The sequence below is a fragment of the Seriola dumerili genome, unplaced genomic scaffold (genome assembly GCF_002260705.1).
Source record: "Seriola dumerili isolate Sdu_G_001 unplaced genomic scaffold, Sdu_1.0 BDQW01000052.1, whole genome shotgun sequence".
Classification (NCBI taxonomy): domain Eukaryota; kingdom Metazoa; phylum Chordata; class Actinopteri; order Carangiformes; family Carangidae; genus Seriola; species Seriola dumerili.
The window spans coordinates 21,551,588-21,579,398 of record NW_019174307.1 but is presented as its reverse complement, the minus strand read 5'-3'; the positions used below and the strand labels follow the sequence as shown (position 1 = coordinate 21,579,398).

Below are 27,811 nucleotides of genomic sequence, written 5' to 3'. Positions count from 1 at the left end.
CATGCAGGTTGAGAATCACTGCTGGAGTCAAACTGAGACACAAAAACTACTGTGTGTGTTTGTAGGTTTGAACAAACACATGCGCGCACACACACGGGTTAAGAAGAAAAAATAAAAACCAAGTGGGGCAGGGGCAGGTGAGGGGGTTTTGGCACACAAATATGACATCACCAGCGTGCGCCGTCGGCCTGCTTTACTCACTTTGCCCTTAGCCCCGGGGGCGGGGGAGGTGAGCGGGGGAGGGGGTGTGGTTTCTTTGGGCTTACGGAGGAGGCCGTTCTCGTGACCTCTGACCCCCACCAAGGTGACGTCCTTGGCTTCAGCGCGCTTCCTGGCACGCAGCGTGTTCCACGACAGAGACTTCCTGTACGGTACAGGAACGAGAAACATCAACCAGCCAATCAGAGAGAAGCTCAGCGGCGTCCAGCTTAGTCTGGCTGCAGAGGCAACATGGCCGACAGACCATAACTTTCTCAGGAGCCTCTGTTAGCTTACTATCGCCATCTAGTGACTGGGAAGTTTGTAAGTGATTTAGTGTGATGTTTCTGTAGCTATGGATACAAGGCTTAACTGTCTAATGCACAAGGAAAGCTGACGACACGTTACTGTAAGTCCCCGCTATTTAGCATTGATAAGCTGTATTTACATACATACTTATTATAGCAATGATCTGCGTCACCCTGCTTGTGTGTCTGTCTAAATGTTTGTGTGCTGTGTTGTGGCTGAGGGTCCTGACGGGGTCGTTGTTGCCTGAAGCTGCAGCCAGACTCTTCTGGTCCATTAGGTTTATATAGGAGAGGAAGGACAGAGTGACAGAACGACACTGGTCTGACTTTATTGAGAGAGAGAGAGAGAGAGAGAGAGAGAGAGAGAGAAAAAAACAAAGTGTCACATCTTCTTCCAACACAACACTGTTAACACATTTGTTCTACCAATAATTTGGTGCAGATGCGATTTAAACATCTGCCTTTATTAAACTAAACCTTTTAGTTATTGTCTGAACACATTTATAACTGAGTGGTGCGACTTTTTAAGTGTCAAGTGACGAATTTCAGGTATTTCAAATACTAATGAAAGTCAATGAGTGGAAGGACTCTCGTCTGGTCAGTAGCCATTATCAGACAGTAATCAGCACTAATTAACAACTACCTTGTTGTTATCACTCACACTTTCACAAAACAGTTTGTTAAAGGAAAGTCTTTTAAATACTAAGTCAAAAAGCAAAAGCAGCAGTTTCTATTTTTTCATTCTAATTAAATTCAATTTTAATTTTTGTATGTTCTGTGGAGTGTCAAACCGTGGAGGTTAGTAAAAACTCAAACTCAAACAAAAGTGTCAAAATAAATGTCATTACAGTAAGAACAAATATAAAAAGCTGAAATCAACCATACAGGGAAAAGGTGCAGACAATGTCGGTATAAAACCTGTTGCTCTAGTGTTTTGGTGAAGAAACTCAGTGTTTGATACTTTCTACACTGAACTGAACTGTCTTCATCTCCTGAAGAGGCTCATCTGTAAGTTTATAAATATAACCTCACTCAGTTTGTCATGTTGGTCCCTTTGATCTACGTCTCGTCTAGTGTCACAGTGCACACAGAAGTAGGCAGAACGCTCAGTTTCACGTTTGCTGTTGTAGTTTATTTACAAATATTAAAAACTACAAACTGTCAACCATCTCCAGCCTAACGCAGAACAAAACAACTTCACCTTCACGTCGCTTTTCTAACTCATGCTCAAGTCCAAAAGGTTTATTTTACATATTTAAAATACATTTAAAATCATTATCATTAGACTACCAACAGTACAATGCTGACCGTTGCCATTAAATGAAACATATTGCACAGCCTGACTTCATTCATATTTTTTCTCATCTTTAAATAGTGCAAAAGGGATTTTTTTTAACAGGAATGTTCGAGAGCCTCAGTCGAAAAAACCAAAATTAACTTTGTACAGTGAACTGCCGACACAATAAACAAAATCAACATGGAGGAGGAAATAAATCCAACTTTGTCCGTAAAATAAAATAATAATTACAAGGCAGAAAAATAACAACAACAACAACAAGAGGAATAAACACAAATTTCTGTATAGATTGCCACAGACAACAAAATAAATCTTCTCCATGCGGAGAACGGGGCTGAGTCCACCTGAATGCCCCAGGTGAGATTTTTTTTTTCCAAAAACAGTAAAAAGAAAAAAAAATTACAAAACAAGAAAAAAAAAAAAAGCAGGGTGTTAGGAACTGAAATAATAAAGTCCGGTTTTAGCTCCACATGAGTGTCAACGGTTTTCTCCCTCTGGTTTCCAGAGTCAGCTACAAGTTACAAGATTTTCTATCCAGTCTATTTCTGCAGGATAACTCCTCAGTACTCTTTTTACATGGGAATTTATCAGTGTGTGTGTGTGTGTGTTTTAGTTCATCTGCAAGCCTGAAATCCATTTTCATGTAGTTGCCACAGAGCCGTCAAGTGACAATGGCTCAGAAATAAAACTGTCACTGCAGCAGCTTGACGGACAGTAAGAGACCAGTTCTGTACCTTTTACCTCCGAGGAGCAACAAATACCCCAGAAAAGTCTCCTGTGAGGTCCAAGAGTTTGTTTACAAGGGAGGAGGAGGGAAAGGATATGAGGGAACAAGGAGTTAGGAGGTGAAGGAAGGAGGCAGTGAGCAGTTAGTAACTGGGGATGGGTGTCGATTCAAAAAACAAAAACAAACAAAAACGGGTAGACAGAGGTTTGTCACCTCAGTTCTCTTCGAGTCCAGCCAGAAGTGCGTCTGTCTGCGGGGAAAGAAGTGCTGGGTGGGTGGAGGGAGTTGGGTGGGGGGTTGGGGGTGGGGGGGACTTACTTGATGTTGTTGGCATCGGCCACCGCCACTGAGAAGGAGGAAGTAGAGGAAGAGTCTTTTATGGACTTTGTGGCTGGGCCCAAAACGTGTCCCGGCACCCAGCCCTCAGCGGCAGGCGACTGGCTGTTGGCTGGCCGGTAAACAAGGTACATGTTCTGCTGGTTGGTGGCCAGGATTTGGACGGTCTCTCCCTGACTGACGCAGATCTCGTTCTCCTTGAGCGCCGAGTAGTCCTGAGTGACCAACATGGTGGAGGAGACGCCGTTACAGCCGCCGTCACTGTCCTGAGGAGGAGAGGAACGGATAAAGAAAAGAGGACAGAGGAGAAGACAAAAGGAGAAGACACAAGGGTGGGGGGTGGGGTGGGGGGAGGGGTGTGTGAGGACATTTGAGGACAAGGTTAAGGTGTGACTACGTGGGCTGGACAACAGTCCTGCTGGCTGTGATGCTGTTACAGCTGACCCCAACCTGAGGAGGAGCAGAGGGAGGTCGGGGCCGAGGAGCAGGAGGAGGGAGAACGACAGCAGAGCGTCAGCAATCTGTTCACAGTTTCTTTCCAAAGCAACGGGAACAGACAGCACAAAGGTCTGAAATCTGCTGCTGAGATTTCTGCCTCCTCCAGGGAAACAGTTCAGCACTGAACTAAAGAAAAACAACATCTTCAAGATCCAGTTTCCACTGGACACAATGAGCGAGGTAGACTGCTTCCAGATCACAGCCATGTTTTATTTTGAGTTACTCAATTAAGAGTGGTGTTCATCGACAGCTGTTTATCTGTTTGGATAAACATCTGAACTAAACAGAGCTTTGCAGTCAGGAGTAAGAATCAGGACGTGATCCGTCATCCGCAAAAAGTTGACAAGTTTTAATAGTAAAACAATTAAATAGTTGCAGCTGCACAAGTTGTAGTAAATTAAAGAACTTCCATCTGTATATTTCTTTGATCAACATGCCAAACCTTAATGAGTAACTTAAAATAAACATGTCCATGTGACAGACATGTGTCTCACTACAAAATAACCCCCTCCCAAACAGAAAACAGCATGTGCACGACTGTCACACAGTCATTGAGTGGTGCGACTTCACTCCGACAGGCAGGTCGGTAACAAGCAGACAAACCTCAAGACGGTGGGATTTGAAAATGTCATTTGAAACACTCATCAGTAACATCGCTTTCCTGCCACATCACCTCATCCACGGCAAATAAAAACAAAAGTGTCTAGTTTTTTAGGGGTAGAAAACCCACCAGGAGTAAGTGAGACAGTGGGCCGTCTTGAGGTTTTTATACTGCACAGCCTTAAAGCATGAGGAGTAGAGAAAGTCAGTCTTGTTCTTAGGAACATTTCTCCAACAGTGAGGGTCAAGGTCAAGTCTGACGGCAGGCTGTAAATTACAAAGAGAGCCGAGCTGTCCAGTCTCCTGCAGACAGCACGAGGTGTTCAGTCAAAGTAGGGCAGAGAGAGAGAGAGAGAGCAGTTTGGTATGTACATATATATATATATAAAAACCCAAACAGTGATGCTACACCTGCAGTAGCCCAGATTTTAACCTTGGCTTTTAGGGACGGGCAACAAACTCCCAGACAGAACAAAGAGGAAAAGTGTGCTTCACTGACTGTCTGCTGCAGTCTACAGTGAGAGGACGAGACAACACTAGAGCAACAATGACAAGGAGCTGTACGACTCAAAACCAGCAACTTGAACAAATGAAAGTGTATGAAGTATGAGCCAACAAGCCAGTTCTCCACCTATCACGTGTGCAGGACCGTTTGCAGGAACTCACCCTGGAGTCGAAACATGACGAACCACCGTTGGAGGTAGACACTTTCATCTGGCTCCTCCCTCTGTCCGCCTCCTTGTCACCGAGCCCGACCGCAGAGGACGGCCGGCTGTGGGAAGACGCGGCGGGCCGGTTCCCAGAGGACGAGCGGTTTCTGGTCAGTGACGAGCTGCTGCCTCCTCCGCCCTTCTCCTTCTGGTACTCGATAGGAGACTGGAGAGCTGCAACCACACACACATGGAAAATTCATATTCCTCTTTTGTGGTGTCATTTCAGGTTTGCTGACTCTCCACATGTTTTGTTGTTTTTCCTTCTCTGGACATGTTTTGGATCCTGTTTGTTGTCTTGTAGTTAAAGTACATTAGAAACAGCAGCGTTTTAGGCCATTATACACACACCTTATATTACTGCTGACCTGTTTCCTGCTGGTGCCGTCTTCATAGCAGCCATTATTTAGTTCAGCACTATGAAAATCCAGTTGCTCAAAATAGGTCACAGTGAACTACTTTTTTTTTTTTTTTTTTTACCGTATATGAAGTTACATTATGATTATATGCAATTCAGTCTTGATAATGCAGCTACAAGTGAACTCATTTTAGCAACCACTTCTTAGGTCTCACTTCTTATCTGGTTTCTGAAGTTTAAACAGCTGAAACGTACGATCCTGTGAAATATGTGGAATAATGTCAGTAGAAATGATCAACAGCATCTTTCATGTTTAAAATCTAATTCTCTCACACTCGTCTTAAAATAGCAGAATGCGAAGCCAAGTGTTGCTGGTGATTCTTTTCACCAAATATGGAGATTGAGAATAGAGGGGCGCTGCAGAGCAGAGACAGTGTTTGACTGAGCTGAGGGGAATATCATTATCAGAGGAAAATATTCTGCTTGTGTTTTCTCACCGGACAGGAAGTTGCTCTGAGCGTCCAGAACTTCCTGGATGTGTCGGACCCAGATCTGCTTGATGTCGACGTTGGCGGCCTGCAGGGTGAAACGCTCCGACGAGCCGCGGGACGACAGGACGAACTTACAGGGATCGTTATCCACACTGTCCTCCAGACCCAAGTAGGATACCTGAGGAGGACAGGAGCAGCTTTTCTTTGTGATCGTAGTTTATAGATTGATAAACTATAAAACTGTGTTGACACTAAAATCTCCAGCAGCCAGTCACACACTTTTATTGAAACGGTGTCAGTAAACATCTTAAGGTCACAAGGTTATAAAACAGAAGAAGTAAATAACTTTCCTAAACATTTGCCATCGTTGCCTTCATGTACACAGACTCTTGAGAATCCTCTGAGTCTTTAGAAGGTTTTGGTTCTGAAAACCAGCAGGACGGTGGAGGAGGATGATACGTTCTCTCAGCCTTTTCTTGTCAATTGAACAGGGATCAACACATATTTCTCTGTTCTCTCTCTCAGAGGTATTTTAGTCTGTGTTTTGATTTGACAACTTGCTTCAGGAAAAGCTTTTTGTCTGGCAGTTTTAAGAAGTTAAGCTGAGCAACTATCAATTATTCATCATGGATCAATCGAATAATTAAAAATGTGCGTCTCTGGTCCTGCACAATATAAACCCCATCATCCTCTGCTCACCTTGATGCTCTTCTTGAACTGGTATCCGGGCGTGGACGATCCTTTCCTGAGCAGCTCACTGAAGATGACAATCTGCTCAAATAGGAAAACCCGTCGTTCTTTGGAGCGCGACAGGACGCCGGCGTCCTGCTCCGTCACAAAGAAGGTTTCCTGCTGCAGCAGTTTGCCCTGACTGGTCAGTTTACCCTGAGGAGGAGTGCGGATGGTCAACACCTCATTCAGGCCTGCCATGATAAGTCTAGAGCTAAACCTAGGCTGCAGAATGATTACCACTCAAATTCATTTAGTGCTCATTGGAGCACAGGAAGTGAACATACCTCGTATCCCTGCAGCCGACCCAGATTCATCATGTCATTACACAGTTTGGGGACCTGAGACATCAAATCTACCGCTTTCTGTAAACGAGAGATTTAAATCATCTGTTACGTGTTCACTTCAGCTGTCTCTCTAAACTTAAATAAATAAGTTGTGTTTTTACCTCAATTTGTTCACAGTCCATTCCTGCCTTGGAGCTGTACTTCAGGAAGTCCTGAGGAAAATCATGACCACGACTTTAACATCTAAGATGCACACTCTTTCTCTCCACTAACACACAGTAATATTTCTGTAAGATATATTCACAGCGTAGCTTCTTGTGGATCCTACAAATAATCAACATGGAGACTTAAGATCTCAGTTTGAGTTCAGTCAGTTCCCTCAAATCAGTCGTCAGTATCATTTTAACTGAGAGTTTGCTGGAAATGTCTGAGTTGGTTCAGTGCTGGTAAATCTGAGCGAGTTTAAATCAGGCTAAAGTTGCATGAGATCCACATAATTTAATATTTTTAAGTAACAAGACGTTTCATTGGATGGTAAATGAGAGTAAAGGTTATCGTTTTTGCACATAATGTGTCGAGTGGAAAGAGTTTTCTTTTGCTTTAATTCAAAATCTTTCTGCAAACTCATACTGACATCATGTCTCTTTTGTAATTCAATAAGGTCATTTGTGTGTTACCTTCAGTAGCAGCTGGTATTTGGTGATTCTCTGGATTGGTTTGATGAGGAAGTCACTGATGGTCAGCCTGGACTGGATGTCCGCCTGGATTCCCTGGAAGACAAACACCAGTAGCATCATGATGCTTCTGTGTCATCCATTTGTTTTACTTATATATCTGCCAGTTAAATATCAAACACAGCTGAGAATATAACACAAAGAAACTCTGAAATCCTCCATCAATGCAACAATAATGCTACAGTGACTATAAGTTCATATAATTAAAGAGCTGGGAGCTGATGAAAATTAAAACACAGAACACACCTACGAACAAATTATCGTGAAGAACCAAAACATCACTTACATCAAAATATGTGTCATATTCTGCTACGATGAACTCTGACTTAGGCTTATTCTGACAATAAACCACATACATGTGAAGTCTTCTCTCCTGTAACATACATATACACACCAGTTGTTTTCAGACAGCAGATCACAGGGAGAGTAGGTTTGTTCCACATCAAATATATTGTAAAAGTCTTTATAATGATCACACGGTGCTGCACTCACGTGTTTGATGAAGAGCTCAGGAAGGTGTTCATGGTCTTCCAGACATTTCTCCAGCTCTCCTACAAAGAAGCTGACGGACACAGAGGAGGGATGTTACCAGGGAGCACAAACACTAAAAACTGAAGGCCGCTCTCAGGCTCCATCTGACTCCACCGTTGAACTTACTCTCTGTGCCAGTCGTAGATCTGGTGGATGTTCCCGAAGACGATTTTGTCTTTTCCTTTCATGTCATCGGGGACGCCCTTCTCCTCGATTCTCTTCATGAAACCCTGCGGGGTCACAAAAGGTCAGCGGTTTGAGGACGTTCTGCTCACTTCTCAGTTACAGTTGAAGATGCTGATAAAGAACGATTACTTTCCGGGACAGTATTGACAGTGCAGAATGAATAATAACGCAGCACAGAGAGGTGCACTCCCTCAGCAGCGGGCGTCTCACCTCCACCACGATGCCCAGGTCTTTGACGTAGTCCTTCTCTGTCTGAATCAGCTCGTTCAGAACGAACCTGAGCAGAACAAACACATCACCTCACATCAGCTGATGAAATGTTATTACTGTCAGCCTCTTCTCCTGCTGCAGCACGGAGGGATGTATATAATATGACCTGATGGTTGTGGCAGTAAAAGTAAAGCAGTAGAAGAACTAGTATTTGAATTAGTAGCAGTTGTAGCAGCGGAGATGATTCACTGCAGCACTCACATCCGTCCTCTCATAGCCTTGGCTCTCTGCTCCAGCTCAGGGTTTCGTGGCTGGACCGGAGTGGTTTGTTCTGGCGGAGAGAGAGAGGAGAACCCGGGGTACGCTCCTGGTTCCAGAGTCTGAGGAGAGGATCAGTGTCGGTTAAATCTTTTTCCTTTTTCACAATTATTTTATACATAACTTAAATTCTCCATTTTATTCATATAAAGCAGAATCGTAGATTTATCGAAGACTACTTTACAATATGATCAACAGTCTGTACCCTGTATCTTGAGACGCTCAATAAGCAAAACCTGCATGTAAAACAAAGCCACTACCATCAGAATAATGAGAAGACTTTGACAGCAGAGGGCAGCAGGAGCTTGGTGTTCAGCCATAAGGAACAAGTGGGAATTGGCCGTGGTATAAATAAGCTGATGCCTGCTGCCCTGTGTTGATTGTGCACAGTAACTCTGCGTTGCCTAACTGCAAATCGTGGAAGAGTGGAAATTGAAAACTGCATATTCAACTGATTCTAGAGCAGACGGTGATCTATCCACCAAACTTCACACAAATGTGCTGACGTGAAAATATTCCAGTGTGTGTTTGAACTCCACAGCAAAGACACGGCAACAAACACAGGACACTGAGGGAGCGTGCAGGTTTTGTCCTGTTAGTATCATGGCACCGTTTCAGTAGACAGCAGATCCGCTCAAATGCTTAACACACAAACGAGTTGGAACGAAGTTACTACACATCGTAAACATTTGCTAAACGTGTGTAAACACAAACAGACAGATGACACATTTACACACCACAACAGATGACAGTAAACAGTATCCTGTGCACAAATATGTACGTTACAAACAAGTTGCGTTCAAAATGAGAGACACTGACATTTTGGAAGAATAAGTGAGCACATCTGGAGAAGCAGGTGAGATAGGGCAGGTAGAGCAAAATGCATCTATTTTGCCTTTTTTTTCTCTGCAATTAATGGAGAATGTCACTTGCGTCGCCTTTGTTCACACTGCTCACATTACATTACAGCACACGCATGAATATGAACACAAAACACATTTAAGTACAAAGCACAATCAGGCTAACTATGCAAACTACTGAAAAAATGGACACTACAGACAAACTGATGCACTCTACATGCACGACTGCCGACACTACTAATATTCACTGTTGTTTTAATTTGGTAGAATGAGCACAAAACGATTCACACATGATGTGTAAGCTTGGACGACTGGTCTGCACATCAAGTGTTTTTGGTTTGTGTCCATTATGAAAAAGAAAATCAGTTCGTCATACGGCACATGCGTACGTCCCAAACATGCACACAATCATACGCACTCACCATCTTGGTTTTAACCAGTTTTTCTATGGCGCTAACCAGCTCTGCAGCGCTGGGCACCTCAGAGGACGACTGCAGAGACGTTAGCAAGGATGAAGACTGAGAGGGGAGGAGGAGGAGGAGAGGAAGCCATAGCATGTTAGAGGCATTGGAAGTAAAGGATGGAAAACAGGAAGTTGAAGAAGAAGGTAAAGGAGTAATGGCAAGAAAATCGAAGGAACAAACGGCAGTGAAAGAGAGAAAAGCTGTGAGTTTGCAGAGGAAATCAGCAGATGGACGTGCTGCAGGATTTATACCGGAATTTGAAATTACAGTTTATCATTATGAAGCACAGTGAAGAAGAAGGTTTGACAGATGTTAATGAAAACAGAAAGAAGCTGAAGAAATAAATAAAAGCTATTTATAGATACAGTAGAGCCTCAAAGTTTATTAAGGACTTCCACTGAGAATCAATTTCAGCCAGACCCCCCCTCACCTTGTCATCCTGAGCTGAGGGGTCCTTGATGATCTCCATGGGCGGGGGCAGAGGAGTGTGGGCCTCCTCGTCCTGCTCCTCCTCCCCGCCGCTCTGCATCCCGGAGGACGTCTTAGAGAGGAGGTTACCGTCCTTACTGATGACTCTCTGTGGAGGGAAGAGACAGAATGCAGCTTTTTAGTAAACTATCCATATCATGTACCACTGTATTGATCACACTCATTAATCATAAATTAGCAGCCAGTTCATTCATTCATCTTTACACCCTTCATACAAACTCATCCAGTTTTCAAAAAAACAAAAAACAAAAAAGAGATGTGGCAACTGCTCTCGGAAACTTGACGTGAAATAAACAACAGTGAGTCGTCATGCTTCATTTTCTATAGTTTGGTGAAGTGGTGAGAGACCAGAGATAAATAACTCATCTTGTTTCTGGTCAAGCTTTGACGAGTTAGTTCCTCGTTCCAGAATAAAACACATAATGTGGAAATCCACAAATGTTTTGACATGACAATGGGAATGAGTAGTACCAAAACTATTCCTGGAAGTCAGTGACCAAAGGTTTAATGTTTGTGTGTGTGAGTGTGTTTGTGTCATCACATTTGTGTGTCAGGGAGTCAGAAACCTTTATTCAAGGAAAGAGGAACTTCAACTGTTTGTCACTTGAATGTAGATAGTGTTAATTTACAACTATATCCTGCTGAGCAGATCAATAACCTTTAAACTTCACTCTGCACCATAAAACAGGGAGTGACACTAAAACCTACAAAACAGATATAAGATCAGCATGTGAGCAATTGGCCATATAGGTTTGTTTCCCTGTTGTGCCTTCAAACATTACTGATATAAACAAACCTTTGTGTTAGTAATTAAAGACCTGTCTATCAATTTGGAAGTCATATAGGTTCCAATTCTAATTCTGTGTTTTGAACTTTAGTGGTGGGATGTTTGTTTAAATTTGGCAAAGATTGAATCTATTAAAGTGCTATAAAACAGAAAGGAGGAAAATAACAACTTCCTGTCAGAGGAACTCGTACAGCTTTAGAGTTGGAAGGTGAATTGTTTTTCTTTTAGAAAGAGGTAGGCTGGCAGCTCTCAGTTTTTCTGCTAAGATAAAAAAAATCAATATGGGTTAGATGGCAAGGCGTATTTCCTAAAATATTCTCCTGCAAGAAATGATCAAAAAACTCAACCAGATAAAATTAGGCACAACCCTGGACTGAGTTTTACTTATTTAATGTAAATGCTTTTGTCCATTCATCAAAAAGCCATGACCACGTAACAGCTGTTTACCTCATCGATGATGTCATCCTGCAGGGCGATGTCAGGCTGCCCCAGGTCAATACTCTTTCTGTTTTCCTCTCTTCCGGTTCCTGGGCCTGTCAATCAGTCAGTCAACCAGTCGGTCAAACGGTTCATTACTCAATCAATCACATAGATGTAAACACACTGTGGAATTTCAGGCATTATTGGATTCGAGGACGTGCTGAGATATGGGTGAGTTAGAAATGCCCCTATGTTTCCTTATGTTGCTGGAATGACAGAAGAATCACACTGATCAATTTTAACATTTAGCTCATGAACCACAAATTACACAGTAAGTCCTGCAGAGACTTGAAATGGGTATTTTTGCATCAAAGTTGTGTTATTTACACATGCTGATGCAGCTGTCAGCAGGAGCTTCTATAGTCTTCAAGAATCCTCTGACATTTGACATTTCACAGCCAATAAGCCTCATTTTCAATGCAACAAAAACAAATTGTTCTGATACTTTATCGACAGAAAATGTTTGAAACATGAGTGTAATGCTGTTGAGCAGAAACCTTTAAAGGTCCCTCCTTGCAACAGCGTTATGAACTTGTTTTTCCACAACATATGAAAATGAACTGAAACTAGTGGCTACATGGAAAAAAAAAGAAGAAGAATTTATAGAATTTGAAATGTGGCAGCTTGTGGTGGAGTTGGCTTTTGGCTCTGTAAAGTCTCATTATTCCACTTTTGCCAATATGAGTTGTCTTCAGATTTACGTGGATGGAGCTCGGCTTGTGGTCTCAGAACTGCTCTAACTTGTCAGTAACGTGTTATTACTGCGGTTCTGTTTGTTGTTGACCCGTTTATTTCTGCCTGTCTTACCGGTTTTCTTCTGTTTGTTATTAGGGAGCTTCTTGATGGAGCTGCCGTGGCTGAGGCGGCGGACCGGACTGGTCAGCCATTTTCTCAGAGTGTTTCCGGAGCGTTTGGGACCAGGAGAGCTGGACTGCAGCGAGCTGAGAGACGGCTGCGGCTGAAGGTTCGCCACTGACTCGGTCTTCCCGTCAGAGCCGCTGACAGGATAGTTTTCTGAAAGCAAGCACACAAAGTTTACATTTTAATAAGATATAATCAGCCTTTGGTAGCAGTTACAATTTGGTCTGGCGTTAGTTCACATTTCATCAAACATTTAATACAGTTAGAAACAACTTTCTTCTTTGTTGTTTTGCCACAGTCTACAAGTCAAACAAAAACAGACTCACTAGATGTATTCTGGATTCAAATCTATGACTAAATGGTAAAAATACAACAGACTGTATCTGTAGTGTATTTTACCACTTTCTCCTCTAACTACACTTCCATTAAAGCTCCCTTGTTTTGTTTTCCAAACGTTCAGATCTCTCCACAAAGTTCTTCATGGTGTTTGGCAGGTAAATAGACAAACTTGTGAAGTTTTCTCGTCTGGCTCCTTCACATTTCGCCGCCTTGCTCCACTTGTTGCTTTGTTGTTACTCAAACAGACGCTGGTCTCTGTGTACTTGGTGTTTGACATTTACAGTCACGTTAAATCAGCTGACAGGAACATTAAATTTATAAACTCCAAAATGTTCAATCATTAATCCCATTACTGCAGCCTATTAATGTTTCACCCTGTTCGCTCTTTTGATAAATCAATAAATCAGCAGCAATGCTTTTTTAAATTTTTTTTTTTTTTTTTTTTATAAATCAGCTTGATCTTTGCTCGAGTTCGGCTGTGAAACCCTCAACCAGTGGTTACAACAACTGCTGACAGTCTTATCTCCAGCTCCAGCAGGCATTCATCAAAACCACATTACCAGCAGAAACTTAAGTCTTAATAATAATTTTATTCAAAGATACATGAGGTTCAATTGTGAGGAATCATTGACTGTAACTATAACTATAACTGCTTATATCTTGATTATGAGTATCAGTCATTATTTAAATAGAGGTATCTAGGGGTCAGATTTCAAGTAGTAAAAATTAAACAGTAGGAAAAAGGCTCCATGCAATTGATGCTAGTAACACCAGTCTTGCGATTGTTAAATTAGCACTGAAACTCATCTAAACGTACAGTCACTAGAGGTACTGTATCTTCTAATCCTGTTTTGACTAGTTGTAAACAAGCTGTGGATATCTGTAATGTCACTCCAGGTTTTTCAGGCACATGTGTTTCTATTAATCATGTTCAGGCACAACAGCGTCATGTCTTGGAAAGTGACAACAGCTCTGTGAGATCCAGATGAGTTTATTAATGAAAAATAAAATCTGCTCAGCAGCTGCTCTCATGTCACACACGCCTCATCTAATAACAGTGTCAAGTCAAACATATGTAGCCATGTTGAAGATAAATACCTCCTTTCTCTGCTGTAGTTTGTTAGCAGCTCTGAGTTACATGTAAATAATATGAAGAAATATAAAACTTATGACAAAATGATTGTTCATTCAACAGCTTATGTGATGGCGAAGCTTTTGACTGTGTTTAAAGATCACCAGGAAGCAGGAAATATATGTTATCACACACATGGGAAATACTGACTCTTAGACTGAGATTATATCACATATTGAGAATTACAGAGTGTGATATCAGCCAATAGCTTGAACCGATCGGAAAAGTTTGGCCTGGTGTCAATCTGCACAGTTTAGAGACAGAGAGAGCAATAGTGTTTCATTTCTGCTGCAAAGCCTGACACAACCAGACACAACTCTGTGTGTGTGTGTGTGTGTGTGTGTGTGTGTGTGTGTGTGTGTGTGTGTGTGTGTGTGTGTGTGTGTGTGTGGGAGAGAGAAACAGCAGTCATGTGTCAGGAGTGTGGTGGATCAGCTGCACTCACACACGGCTGGGGGCTATGGGCTGCGGCTAAAGTGGGGTTGGATGTATGTGTGTTTCACACAGGAAATGAAAGGTTAAGGGTCAACGGGATCTCCTGAGGAGTTCTGCTTAATTTCTCTTCCTGTTCATACCCCCTCTTCTTCTTCCTCTTCCTCCTCCTCTGATCTGCTTTCTATTTGAAAGTGTACTACTTGTACACAATCATCTGTTGCTGAGCTGCAGACACCAAGAAACATGTGATATTTTTTATTTCTGTGATAATGTTTCCTACACAACCAACATTAAAATCACTTTCACTTCCCAGTATTACAAGCCAGAGCAGGTCCAAGGTCAGCAGCACCAACAATGGACAGAAAGACCAGTGTGTGTGTGTGTGTGTGTGTGTGTGTGTGTGTGTGAGAGTGAGAGAGGATGTTAGCTTCTGACCTCCTATAAACATTTATCTGAACTTAATTTCATATTAACTGTACAACATTTTCATTTACAGAATGAAAAGGTGGAATTATCATCACATTTATTAAAAAATATTACTGCATTCAAACCCTATTGTCCAAATAGAATATTTTTCTGATATATCTGGCTGACTGTGACCTTCTCCTGAGGTCTCCTGACTCCCACAACCCACAACCCTTCCCTTCACATTGTGCAGCACTGAGGGGGGTAATGAGTCTGTATTAATGGTGGTTGTTATCTGACTGTGTCAGCAGTGTGGCAGAGATTAAACTCTGGTCAGAACAGAAACCAAGGTCACCCAGAGCTACTGACATGCCTCTGTTTCTCCTTTTCCTCTCAGGAGACACAGAGTCATGATACACAAACTGGACAAAACACGGAGGTGGAGTGGGGCATAGTACTATTGCCTATCTTCATAACTTGCATGCAATACAGTTCAGATAATGCAAATTACTCCTGGTGCCATAGAAAAACAACAGTAGACCATTTGAATCCATTGCAATAGACCTGCTGGTGAATCCTTACAGAGCCAGCGCATGTGCACACTTGAGTAAATCAACACACACACACACACACACACACACACACTAATATACAGTATACTGCATTATATATAATGGCATTTCTATTTTTGTGCGTCTTTATCTCTTGTATTTCAGTCTTTAAAGTTTGTTTGTTCTTTTCCTTCTTCGAATGACTTTGGAGGAGTGCAGGCATTCCTCCAGTATGTGTTTGTACAGTTATTTGAATGTAAACGTAACGGGAGTTAAACAGCGTAGAGTGGCTCCCTGACGTAGGGGGATCAGGAGCGCTACTGACAGGTGCTACTCTGTCATGTAAGTTAACGAGGCTTCTGATCTCATTCTAACTTTTTTTCAAAACAAAACTCATTGGACACCACTCCAAAAAAAAAAACTGCTATTGGAAACATGAGCTGTTTCAGTCAGTCACATGGTCTCCACAACCTTATTGTTTTTCAGGAATGCCTGCTTTCGTTAATTTGACACAGTGTAAATAAAAAACTAAAAACTGAACGGCCTGCTGGTGATAAGATGAAAGTGGAGAAAGCCTTTAACTGCATGCCACTTGGCAGTTTCTCAACAAAGCTTAATATCAAAGAGTTTGCACTTGAACTGATCAGCTAATCCTGTGAAGAGCATACTGCTGCAACGACTGGAACCACCTCCATTTATTTCCATTTCCACCACGGTGTGTGGAATACTCCCGACCTGGACCAGGTCACCCTCTGTCCGGACGTCAGGTGGATCTGCAACCGGCATCGCTCATTTCCCTTTTTGCTTTACACTTGGTTTGGACATTAATCGATTGTTTGTATGAGACAGAGACCACAAGAAAGCTCTATTAGCTCATTCCACAACACAGTTAACCGACAGCTGCTCGCCTATAACTGTAGCGGCTGATCTCCCAATCACCTCTGCTTTTCTCCCTCTCTCTCTCTCTCTCACACACATCTGTCGTCACTCTGTCCCACTGTTTCAGTGGTTACTCCGTGAAGAGCTATTGAGTGAACGCAGTCATGTGTTCTTAAGTGAGGGAAGCATGTCATAGGTCACCTGTTCACCTGTGCGTGTGTGTGTGTGTGTGTGTGTGTGTGTGTGTTTGCAGCAGGGCCAGTGTTAGTCACTGAGCGGCCTTGACAGCTGGCTGACCACAGAAACTCATTAAGGACTTGAGTGCACACGCTCACACACAGCTGAGTGATAAGACGTCACAGCTTTAACCTCTCCTCCTCCAGAGGAAAATGATGCTGCAGAACCACAGTGTGCCGCCGTCAGCTGCCGGGAGCTGAGCGGTCACCACGGCAGCCAGGAACACCTGTTTAACTACCAAAACAAACACCGAGCTTCAAGGTTCATTCTTGACCTCGGAAACAGCAGCACGACAAAAAAACAATGAAATTCCCTACACACAGGTCTTCTAACCGCAGCGTGCAGCCCTCCTCAGTGGGTGGGGTTGCTTCACTTATCATCAGGTGAGTACTTCATCACTCTTAGTCAGTGTCAGTACAGACTCAGCCACTGTTCCATTCATTTTTTGTCAAATTACTGTTACTGTTTTGCACTAATACACTTTTTTAGTGCAGGCTAAAAACAAAAAACAGGAGATGTCATGTGATGGAAGTATCTCTAGCAAACATTTCGAAGTGACCTTCAGAAGACTTGAAATAAATATAACATTTAAAATTCAGCACACTGCTGTAAATGATTATCGGTAAGGTAAAAACAACATATTCCACCAAATGTTATCATCACTAGTCATCAGCCAAACTATACTATCAGCTCACGATGTGTCTTTGTTGCCAGAAAGCACATTCCACAGTTTCATAGTTTCACTCATGATAAGGAGGGATGACGAGAGCCAGGACGGAGGAACAAGAGCTGCCAAAAATTCAGACTTGCCAGTTTTTCTAGCGGGATGAGTTCAGGTGTTGCAGATGCCACATCAGTGTCACTTCACACAGGATAAAACAATAAGACTATCCCGATCTATTTTTGGTTTGTAATCAACACCACAAGTTCATGTTGCTACTGATCTGATATCATGTAGTTTAAACCCTGCACACCAGTCAGTAACAAATGTTTAGTGTTTTGGAATTGAAGTCTTCAAACTGGTTTGCATTTCATCTTGTTCCAATCAGCAACACACCCACACCAACACTAAAAGTTTCCGGTGCTATAGTCAGCCCTGTTACACAAAACATTTTAAACGGTCACTACACTCAACTCGTTACTATATGGGGCAGAAAAGGTCAGAAGTTCCTTGTTACACAGAGAAATCAAACATCATCATCAACTGGAATCCCACGCTGGACTTAACGTAAATGTTACGTTCTTGTTAATGGTAATAGTTAGTAATAGGAGTGAGTAATGCAGCATTAGTACTCTGGGTAACAGTGAATAGTGTGTGTACAACAGAGGACTGCAGTGTCACACTGACAGCCAAAGTCAGGTGAGACCAAACAAGGACGCTTTTGTTCTGGGGCCGACAGAAAAGACAGACTGTCTACTGTTAAAATCCACATCACTCACTATCTTTAATCACACACACACACACACACACACACACACAACGTCCAGTCTGTAGACACTGAACCAGAGTCTGAATGCAACAGATCAGGGTTTCTGCTCTCTTTCTTTCTCGCTCACACACTCACTCAGTTTCATTCTGTAATTACACTACACACACACATTTTGTCTATGAATGGCTCTATTGACAAGAGAGTAGTGAAACTGAGGCCCACACACACACACACACACACAGACAGACACACACACACACAGAGATCATCTCTCTTCTTTCAATACCTGACTTTGACCCCTGAGCCAGGCAGGGAATCAAACCTCCTGCTGCTCCACCGGCAGCATCTAACTCTGCCTGTTGTGCTCAACATGAGACTCTTCTCGACCAAGACATTACTTCTTATCCAAAAACATAAAAACACATGTTAGAGCTGTTTCCTGCTTTCCAGAAAAATAAAACAAGTATTGTAGTATTTGTGTGAAAAATACATTGTAGTTGTCTTCTCCTCTGCCCGCCCACTCTCCTCGCATCATGCTTTTTTGTCAATGACAGGAAGAGACAGTAATCTGGGAAGATGCACAGACAGTCATACCTCTCTCTCTCTCTCTCTCTCTCTCTCTTTACATATTTGACAACATGCACAACCACATGAAAATGACTATGGCACCAATATGATGATAAGACAGTACATCACATTTGTTATCCTCTAAAAAAAAACAATAACAAAGGTTTGAAATCAAGTGATAACATTTTCCATCTGAGGGAGGTAATGAACAGGTTTCAAGTGCAAAGCGACTGGTTTTGGTTGTGACCAAAACTAGTTGGAGAAGCTGACTTAAGATCCAAGATATTATTTTCTGATGTATTCATACAGACACACGTTTCTGCTCCGACTGAAGATTTCAGTATCTTTCTTGTCTCTATAAACTCTGTTTGTTTCACTCTATATTAACAGTGTTATACTGTATATCAACAGTAACAGTGGTAGAATTGATACCAGCGGTGGAGGTCCACCCTTTTCTTAAAACACCACTGAGCAATAACGGAGTCACCTCCACTCCTCTCAGTAGGAATGTTATGACCAGAAACATGCATCAATCAGCGAACAGGCAAGTGACAAACGAGTCATATCTCGCAGAAATGCCCCGCCTCCACTGGTACTATTCACCAGCATGACATCTTTCCAAACTCCACGATACTCCCTGTGGGAAAAAAAAAAAGCTTGTTGCCAAAGAACTAGGGGTCATAGTCACAAAATACATCAAGGCTATCCATTTGGAAAACAACAACATAAAAATTACAGCGGTGAAACCTTTAACCTACTGAGTTTTAGTCCATCACAAAACTCACTGAGAAAAGTCAGCGAGAGTGAATCCGAAGCATTCCTGTGTGTCAGCTCACCTCAGTTCTAAAAACCATTTAGCTTCAAATGTATCTGAATCAGACCAGAGCTTGTTATGCTGTGCTCATGGCTTGTTGTACACATCCTGTTTAGAAGCCACTTTGTCTCACCAGCCGTACTGTAGCTGGTCTGCCTGGCACAGTGTGTGTCACACGCTCAGCCGGTGGATGGAAGCTGGAATATACTGTCTGTGGTCACTAAGAACCTGTTGGGAGACAGCGTCTGTCCCCGCAGACTGTTCCTCCTCACTACACATCCACGCAGTTTGACTCTAACATGTCAACTGATAAAATGTCGGCTTGTTTTTCTAATTATGTTCAATTGACTCCAGACACCAACCGGGACTTGTGCTCTGTCAACAAATCACTGTAAGTAAAGTTCATTCATGAAACATGTCATCATGGCAACAAAGTCAACTCTGCTGAGAGTTTCCTGAGTAAAAGCTGCTCAGCTTGGTAAAGTGAAAGCTCTTAATAGGAGTCGCTGTGGTCGGAAAAAAGGTACTTTGTGACTACATGCTAGAAAACACTCCTCTTCATGGGAGAAATAACTGGAAATACAATTGGAAACGCCTCTTAACTGGAACTGAAAGATGTTACAAATAGGACGATTGAAAATCTAGAGCAACAAATTGAGGAATTAAGACTACATTGTTTTTAAATCCATTCCTGGAGGAAATGAAAATGAAGATTTAGTATCTGAGAAAAGGCAGAAAAACTCCTCGTCAATCTCTCTATCTAAGGAAGAAGTTGAATATCATGCATGGTTACCTGTTTCTATTCACTGTCACTAAGTCTGTCTGCACCTGTTATTTCATGTACAACACACCTGTATTAAAGCTTTTGTTAGTGATAATAATTTACTGCAACACAGAGAGACAACTGGCACATTCAAAGATATTATTTACAGGGAATTTAAACCTAAATTAAGTCTCGTTGTTGGGACAAACAAATCAGTTGCATAACTTCACTGCTGCTGATGCTTCCACCCCTCAGAGCGAGCACACATCCCAATTAAAAGAGAAGTATTAAAGTATTCCATCTAAATAAAACAGAGCCGTAGATCAGATGAGACTGAACTCACTGTATCACACCTGATGAAGCAACGCAGCCAAGACTTTGCTAATGCTGTGTCTCTGTCCATTATCTCTGCTGGCAGACTGTGTGTGTGTCTGGTGTGTGTGTGTGTGTGTGTGTGTGTGTGTGTGTGTGTGTGTGTGTGTGTGTGTGTGTGTGTGTTTCAGGGTCAGAGTAGTTTCCTGCCCATCTTCAGGTTTAATGGGTAATGGACTGGATGAAGGATCACTTTACACCCCCAATTACTCAGTCACTGTGCAAGTGAGTGAGGAAGTGCCTCTGTATGTGTGTGTGTGTGTGTGTGTCTGGAAAAACATGCAATATCAACAATAAAAGTAACAACAACGAACGGCTTGCCCCTTCCTAAAGACGATGAATGCAGCCCAGTGTACAGTTCATATACATGCTGAGGCATGCTGCAGTAGACACGTCACAGAAACCAGTCTAACCAGTTGAGCTCCAGGGGTTCAACAATGATTTAACTTTTATATAATGTGTTTTACATACATTAAAATGAGGAATAGGAAAATAGGACGTACAGAACTGGAAGCAGGGATGCGTTTCACTTCAATATACAGAGATGAAACCGATTGCTTTGCCTGAGACTGTTACTCATCATCAGATTAAACATTACTCTGTGGGTTTAGTCTCCTTTATCAGAAATTGCAATATGTAGATTACACAGTGCTATAAAATACTGTCTTACTGTGCTCAAGCCTACACAATGTTCAGTGAAAGTAAATGTGCTTGACTGTGTGTGACACTCACCGGGGGTGCAGTGGAAGAACAGGAAATGTTGCCACTGTCCATCACGTGACCCCACTAACAAATGAAAGTGACCCAAGGGATAAAATCTGATTGAGTCACCTGGGTGTGTCCTCACCTGGGCTTGGAGTGGTCTAGTCAGAACTAGATCACTTTGCATTAATTTGGGAAGCGAGTTCAAACAGGTCCATAGAAACCAGCCGAAACTCTTGAGATGCATCACTGAAACCAGTGTGACCAGTTCAGCAATGTGCCATTCTGTACTCCAGAGAGGCTCTAGTCCACTGTCTATCTACGCTCAGAGCTGAGTTAACCTTTAGCTAACCATAGCTCAACGCTAACCTGCAAATACACACCTTACATGTGCTCTTAAAGCTGCAGTGCGTGGAGGACTGCTGCCCTCAGCCTTCAGGTTGTTTTCAGCTAACGGCTACAGCTAACTCTAAATACCATAACTGTCGATGCTGTGTAAACTGGAGTCATGCCAGAGTGCTGGTCAACACAATAAAACCATTTCAAAAATCCAGCTTACTTCAGCACATTGATTGGTTGGCAGTATGTACATGTAACTGAGAAAGGAGTAATGTGAGCTCTCTTCCCTGAATCCAACCGCCTTCAATTTTACCAGAGAATCAGATATCTTCACAAACCTCAAGGATTCAGATCTTCACCAAAATTAATCACAATATTTTGGCCTGAAAACTGAATTTCATTGTCTTTAAGTTTTCCCAAAAATAAAGGCAAAAAGCAATAAATGAATCCTGTCACTTAAACTCTATCAAGTGGCCTTAGTAAAAGCACAATGATTCATTCCAACCATTGCATTTAAGGATTTGTACGGACTCATCAGAGGCAAGAAAAACCACATGGTTGTGGTTGTGCGTGTGCTGGCATCAAAATCTCATGCACACCTGGAACACCTTATACATTAACCTACCTAACAATTCACACTGTTCCTCCATGATGGAGACATAGCTGCTTCATGGGGACAAATAATACATCTGTAAGGTTTGAACTGCATTTTATAGATTAATGGCCTCATTAAAGCGTTTACTGGATTGTATTAGCAGTGCTAGCAGTGGTAATATCTACATTACTTGTTACACAAATTTCTTAGTTATTCATTGGACTGATTAAAGCCTACAGTACACACCGATATCAGGAATGTACACTTGCACAAGTCCTCACCAGTAAACAACAAAATAAGTTGTTTGCCTGTGCCTTTTGAAATGACTGTTCCAAAAAACCAATTATATGAATGTTTTGTCTCCAGTGTTTGAGTCAGACTATTTCCAACAACAAAGTTCTGTTGCCAATCTGGAGAGGAAAGTCATCCACCTGTCTGGAAGAGGTTGAACATCAGGGAAGCGTAACAAACAAACAATGCTGTGATTTTTCTGGAGAGAAAAGTCTCCCTGAAAAGAACTACCTCTCTTTAAACTACAATGGGCCTCTCAGTTAAAACAAACCACAGACCTGTACTCGCATAAACTTTACAGTCCCAGTCTGAATAGAACCAAAGTGAATGGGCCCTGAGCCTAAAATTTTAACAAGGTTCTGCACAGCCGCAACTTTTAATCCTTCTTTGTTTCAATATGGGGCTCAAGTTTTTTGCTTCACCTAATTGGAAAAAAAGGCTTTGTTGTTATTGTCAAATCTGACATGAAGCCTGTAAAATCTGAGGTTACCTGAATGCGCTTTTTCTTTCCTATCTATAGCAAGAAACTGTTTAAATTTACTAAACGGACCCACTGCACCTGACCCGCAGCCAAAGCACAACACAAAGTGTGGACCTGGTTCGACTCTTGTTCTCTGTTTGCCTGAAGAACTCAGACAGACAAATGGTCGTGGACCGGTCTGCAGCTCTGAATGAAAACACACTACAAACCACTGTGAGCGTCTGCTTGTAGGGACAGACTGTGATTGGGGAAATGTTAAAAAAAAAAAAAAAAAAAGTTTACTATAACGACTCCAGGACAATCAACATAAATCCTTTGATGATGGTCCAAAGGTTCTGTCTTAACCTGCAACAGTACACACCCAAACACACACATATACATGTAAATACACTCATGCCCTGTGCAGGGGCTGCCTGCAGGAAAGCATATTGCTCAATCATAGAGACAAAGAAAGAAACTGTCCTCTTCTCTATGCGTCTCTCTCACTTTCCATCTACCTCTCTCTCCCTTCTCTCTCTCTCTCTCTCTCTGGGTGACACACAACTTCCTGTTTCATGAATAATTTTCAATTCAAATCAGTTTCCTTAAGCACCAACACGAATAATAACAGTAAAAGAAAAATTACAAGAATGACAGGAATTTCTCTCTCACTTTCTTGGTTTGTCATTCACTGTCACTCTCTCTCTCACAGACACACACACACACCTCTTGTAAAGAATGTTGCTGGTCATTAGAAACCTGTTCTGTGTTTCATTCCTCAGCACACACACAAATCATACACTTCCTAACTTTTAAAACATGCAACACTGACACACAGACCGTGTGCACAAATGTCAACACACAATATAACACATTCATAAACACCTGCTTTCACACACCTTGCTCTTGCTCTCTCTCACACACACACACAGTGTCCATGTGTCTCTACATCTCGTCCCACCTGTGCCATTGTAGCAGCAGCAGCAGCAACGAGCGAGGATCCATCCACAGCAACGCCGGCCTCGCTTCATCCTCGCTCACACACACATCCTACACTCGCACTCCTCTCTCTCACGTGTGCACACACACTCACAGACACAACTCTCTCTAGCTGTCTGACTCGCTCACTAACTGGCCGAGTGGCTTGTTGATGTGTACAGCGAGACCTTCAAGTCCACACTGCTGAGATTCGACAAAGAGAGAGAGGGAGAGAGAACAAATGAGGTAGGAGGAGGAGATGGAGGAGGAGCCTACACACACACACACACACACACACACACACACACACACACACACTTGTCTTTCTCATAGTTGTTGAGTTTCCCTCCCTCTCTCACTCTCTCTCTCTCGTCTACACTCGGCTTCTCGAGAACAGAAGTCAGTGTTAATTATTGTGGAGGGCTACTTTCCCATTGTGGAGAGCAAGGTTCCAACACTGTGTGTGGTTTGATGTGTGTGCGTGAGAGAGAGAGAGAGAGGTGACAGAGGGAATGTGTGTCTTAAGCCCTCTTCAGAGATCAACTTTGTAACGTTGCCGACTTCATCTGTCTATGTGTTGAAGTAGTGGCTTGTTGGCATTCAAACACAGGTCCCTGTTACGTCAATGGCCCGTAATAGCTCTATTCAAATATGGCAGGATCATTACTGATAGAGCTGCAATGCTTGCACAAGATTTGCTGCTGCGAGTCATGGCCATGCTGGAGAACAGTGGCAAGTTGGACAATAACATTACATAAATGGTTTTTTTTTTTTTTTCAACTCATGTAGTTTAATTACTTTTTCTTTGAAAGGCAGCTGTGGTCAATATTATTATATTAACAATGGATCACATGACTACTTGAATGTGGACAGGGGTTGCTGTTAGTGACAAACCCCATAGACAATTATCACCTGGGTCCTGGGTTTAGCTTTGTAGTGACTTGCAGCTAATTGTCTTGGCCCACATCTTTACTGTTTTGGTTCCCTCTCATTGCTCTTATTGCTTTGTTTTCAGTCACAGGATCTGATCTGCAGCTCTTGGATGTCCGGAGCAATATCAGGTTCAGTGTCTTGCTCAAGGACACGTCAACACATGGGCAGGTAATGGAGGACCCCTACGAGCTGCCAGGTGCAGCTAGAGTCTAATCTGAGGAGCGTCACTTGAGCAATTCGAGGGAAAGGGCTTGTGTTTAAAGCTCCAACACGCATGTTCTGGAAATCAAGCTAGTGCGAGCATGAAACTCAAAAAGCAAAGCACACATTCTGCCCAGTTCTTTATCTACATCCTTGTTGCGTTCACAGTCTCAGTTAATGCGGGAACAAGGAGCTTGATAGCTTTTGAGTCAGCCACAGCAACATCGTCAAGCCGCTAACACTAGCCTGAAGTGTGTAGAGAATCCTGCTGCCTATTAGCCGACAGTCCCTCAGCCCCCGAGCATAGTCGTAAATGAAAGGACATTAGGTCGTGACTCATTTAGTTCCTATTTGTTCACATGCTTTATGTAAAGCTTTTCACTGGAATCAGACTGTAAATTTCAAATGCTAGTCTGATGAATATTGGGTTTTTTTTTCCTGAGGGTCTAATCTCCTCGACAACTTTAAACAGCTTCGCTATTGGCTTATTACAACAGCTTTATCATTCTGACAACTCACCAAATCATGACGATCATCAGAAAAATATTTGGAAAAGCTCATCTCAGCTTGAGAAATGTCATCTGTGGACATTAAGCCCACTGTCCACTATTATTCAAGTACAGTGTTTATTTCTTTATCTCATGTTTATCAGTTCTCAGGCTAGACTTGCACCAGACTGGCTCGCCTCACTAAAAAAAGGACATCTATTAAATCAGGCCAATGCTCAGCATCTGAAGGACCAATGGACTGTAAATACTCCCCCCGCCTTGTGTGTGTGCACCTTGACGAGCACTGCAGCAGCAGGTAAGACAACACACGTGCACTTAGCCTAGATAAAGTGCTTCCAGCAGCTCCGTTTCCCTGCAGTGTCCCATTTTATACTCGGTGGAGGAAGTACAGGAAAAATACCTCTGCAGTGATAACTTCACATTACTGTTGGTAACGGTTTCAGTCTTACACACGACCAGTTAATAATTCCCAAGGTCTTTTTAAGACAATTACAATCTCATAATAAAATGACGAAGCTGGTTTCACACAGAAGAGAAGCAAGATGTCAGCAACCAAAACTATTCACAGTATAACTGTTAGTCACAGATATCAACTATGTGATTACAGTGATGAAAGTCCTGATGAAGGTAAAGTTACAGCTTTTAGCTCCATCTATTTTAGTGACTTCAAAACTCCATTGTGACTGATTCTCAGTTAACTTTAGAGACTCAAGTGTCTTCACAGTCTTTCAGAGAGGACAAGGAGACCTACTTTACAGAGCAGTCACAAGACTTGAGACACACACACACACACACACACACACACAGAGGGCAGACAGAGGGAAGAGGCTGAAGCTGAACCAGTCAGAAGTTTATATCCAGTTCACTTAATTAGCGGTGACTCTTTAGGGTTAATTAACAGTTTGACTCATTCATTAACAAATACAGAACAGTTCATTAAATAACCATCAGCCTCCAGTCATCTCACTGTGGAGGAAGCAGACGTGGGTCCTGCCCAATTCTGAATTTATACCAGGAAACAATTATGGTTTTCAGGACACAACTGACATAATGCATTGGGGTCAGTGGGGAAGTCTGTGCTGGAATCAAGTGTTAACTTGAAACTTAGTGCGACACGTTTGTTCAGTGTGACACACACGTCTGGCTCCTGACGAGCACCTGAATGTACGGTGCGCAGCAAAACACTAAATTGGTAAAATAAACTAATGGTGCGATAATGAAAAATGATTTTCAAAAGTTTAAGTGCAGTAAGTTTTATTTAGGAAGGTAAATGTGAGCCAGTGTGATTTGTCTGTGCAGAAGCTTGATCACTTTTGTCCTGAATTAAACATGTCAGGTATGTGAGAAGTCAGCTTCTATTTGTAGGACATTTGCAGAAATGTTAATGTAATGGCATGGTTGCACAGATGATGCAAAAACCTGGCTGAGATTGCAGCAACATAAATTATTGAAGGGAGTGGAAGCTCCTGCCTGCTGCTCTGTAAGTAAAACAAATGGCTATTAAGATTGAAATACAGTTTTCATGATAAATCCGCACTGTTTGATTTCTCTGATATCACCTGAAACTTACAGTGACACTGTATTTCTATATGAAGCCTTTTGATCATCTCTGCTCCTGCTCTTACTCTGGCAACTCTGCAGCTTCTGCAGCTCCCCTGTCTAATTTTAACCTTTTCTCACAACTGGTTCATGCAATATATTTTCTTTTACACATTCGTAACAGAACTACAACAAAACACAGTCTTTCATTCACAATTATAACTGAGGTAAAGGTGTGATATTGTATTTACACTGCAGCAACTGGAAGCTGAACTGAGAAGTTGGACAAGTCACACATCATGATTCAGCGCCGGGGTCAAACATTCGGATCGCCTCAGTGTTTCCTGAATATCTGAAACCTACTGTATGTGGATGTGGATTGTGCGTTCGTTTCCATGTGTAGCGGTCGCAGATGTCTGATTTGCATGTCTCTACAGAAACACAAAACATCCCTCTCATCAGTGAGAGCAGGAAACACACCATGGCAGCGTCAGGCAAATCAGCTGATCTCATGCTGTGTGTGTTTGTGTGTGTGTGAGAGAGAGAGAGAGAGAGAGAGAGAGAGAGAGAGAGAGAGAGAGAGAGAGAGAGAGAGAGAGAGAGAGAGAGAGAGAGAGAGAGAGAGAGAGAGAGAGACTACAGTAAAGAGAAATCTCCCACGCACACAACCACCTCCGTTATGATTATGACCCTTAGCGAGACAAAAACTGTAAACTGGGTTGCAGCAGGCCAGTTACACAAGGAAAGCAAAGGGCGTCTGTGTATGAAGGTGGGAGGAAGTTTTTTTAAAGTTTGGTGTGCAAGAGTCCTGATAAGGTGTGTGTGTGTGTGTGTGTGTGTGTGTGTGTGCGCGTGTGTTTAGTGAAGGGCTGGATTGATTT

General features: G+C 42.4%; 1 protein-coding gene across 1 annotated transcript in view; it reads right to left on the bottom strand.

Moving 5' to 3' along the window:
- The window catches only part of LOC111218649 (kalirin-like), a 30,531-nt gene extending 6,597 nt beyond the window's left edge, over positions 1 to 23,934 (bottom strand). The window contains exons 1-18 of the mRNA XM_022741051.1: positions 23,732 to 23,934; positions 12,406 to 12,612; positions 11,566 to 11,651; positions 10,273 to 10,419; positions 9,801 to 9,896; positions 8,462 to 8,580; positions 8,201 to 8,267; positions 7,931 to 8,034; positions 7,766 to 7,835; positions 7,560 to 7,646; positions 7,217 to 7,309; positions 6,701 to 6,751; positions 6,540 to 6,617; positions 6,223 to 6,408; positions 5,530 to 5,701; positions 4,631 to 4,848; positions 2,849 to 3,132; positions 254 to 364 (exon numbers count right to left, since the gene is read on the bottom strand). Coding sequence (XP_022596772.1) covers positions 254 to 364; positions 2,849 to 3,132; positions 4,631 to 4,848; positions 5,530 to 5,701; positions 6,223 to 6,408; positions 6,540 to 6,617; positions 6,701 to 6,751; positions 7,217 to 7,309; positions 7,560 to 7,646; positions 7,766 to 7,835; positions 7,931 to 8,034; positions 8,201 to 8,267; positions 8,462 to 8,580; positions 9,801 to 9,896; positions 10,273 to 10,419; positions 11,566 to 11,651; positions 12,406 to 12,612; positions 23,732 to 23,801 — 2,246 coding nt within the window. The 5' untranslated portion in view covers positions 23,802 to 23,934. The remainder of the gene's footprint in view (positions 1 to 253; positions 365 to 2,848; positions 3,133 to 4,630; positions 4,849 to 5,529; positions 5,702 to 6,222; positions 6,409 to 6,539; positions 6,618 to 6,700; positions 6,752 to 7,216; positions 7,310 to 7,559; positions 7,647 to 7,765; positions 7,836 to 7,930; positions 8,035 to 8,200; positions 8,268 to 8,461; positions 8,581 to 9,800; positions 9,897 to 10,272; positions 10,420 to 11,565; positions 11,652 to 12,405; positions 12,613 to 23,731) is intronic.
- Positions 23,935 to 27,811: the final 3,877 nt, after the last annotated feature.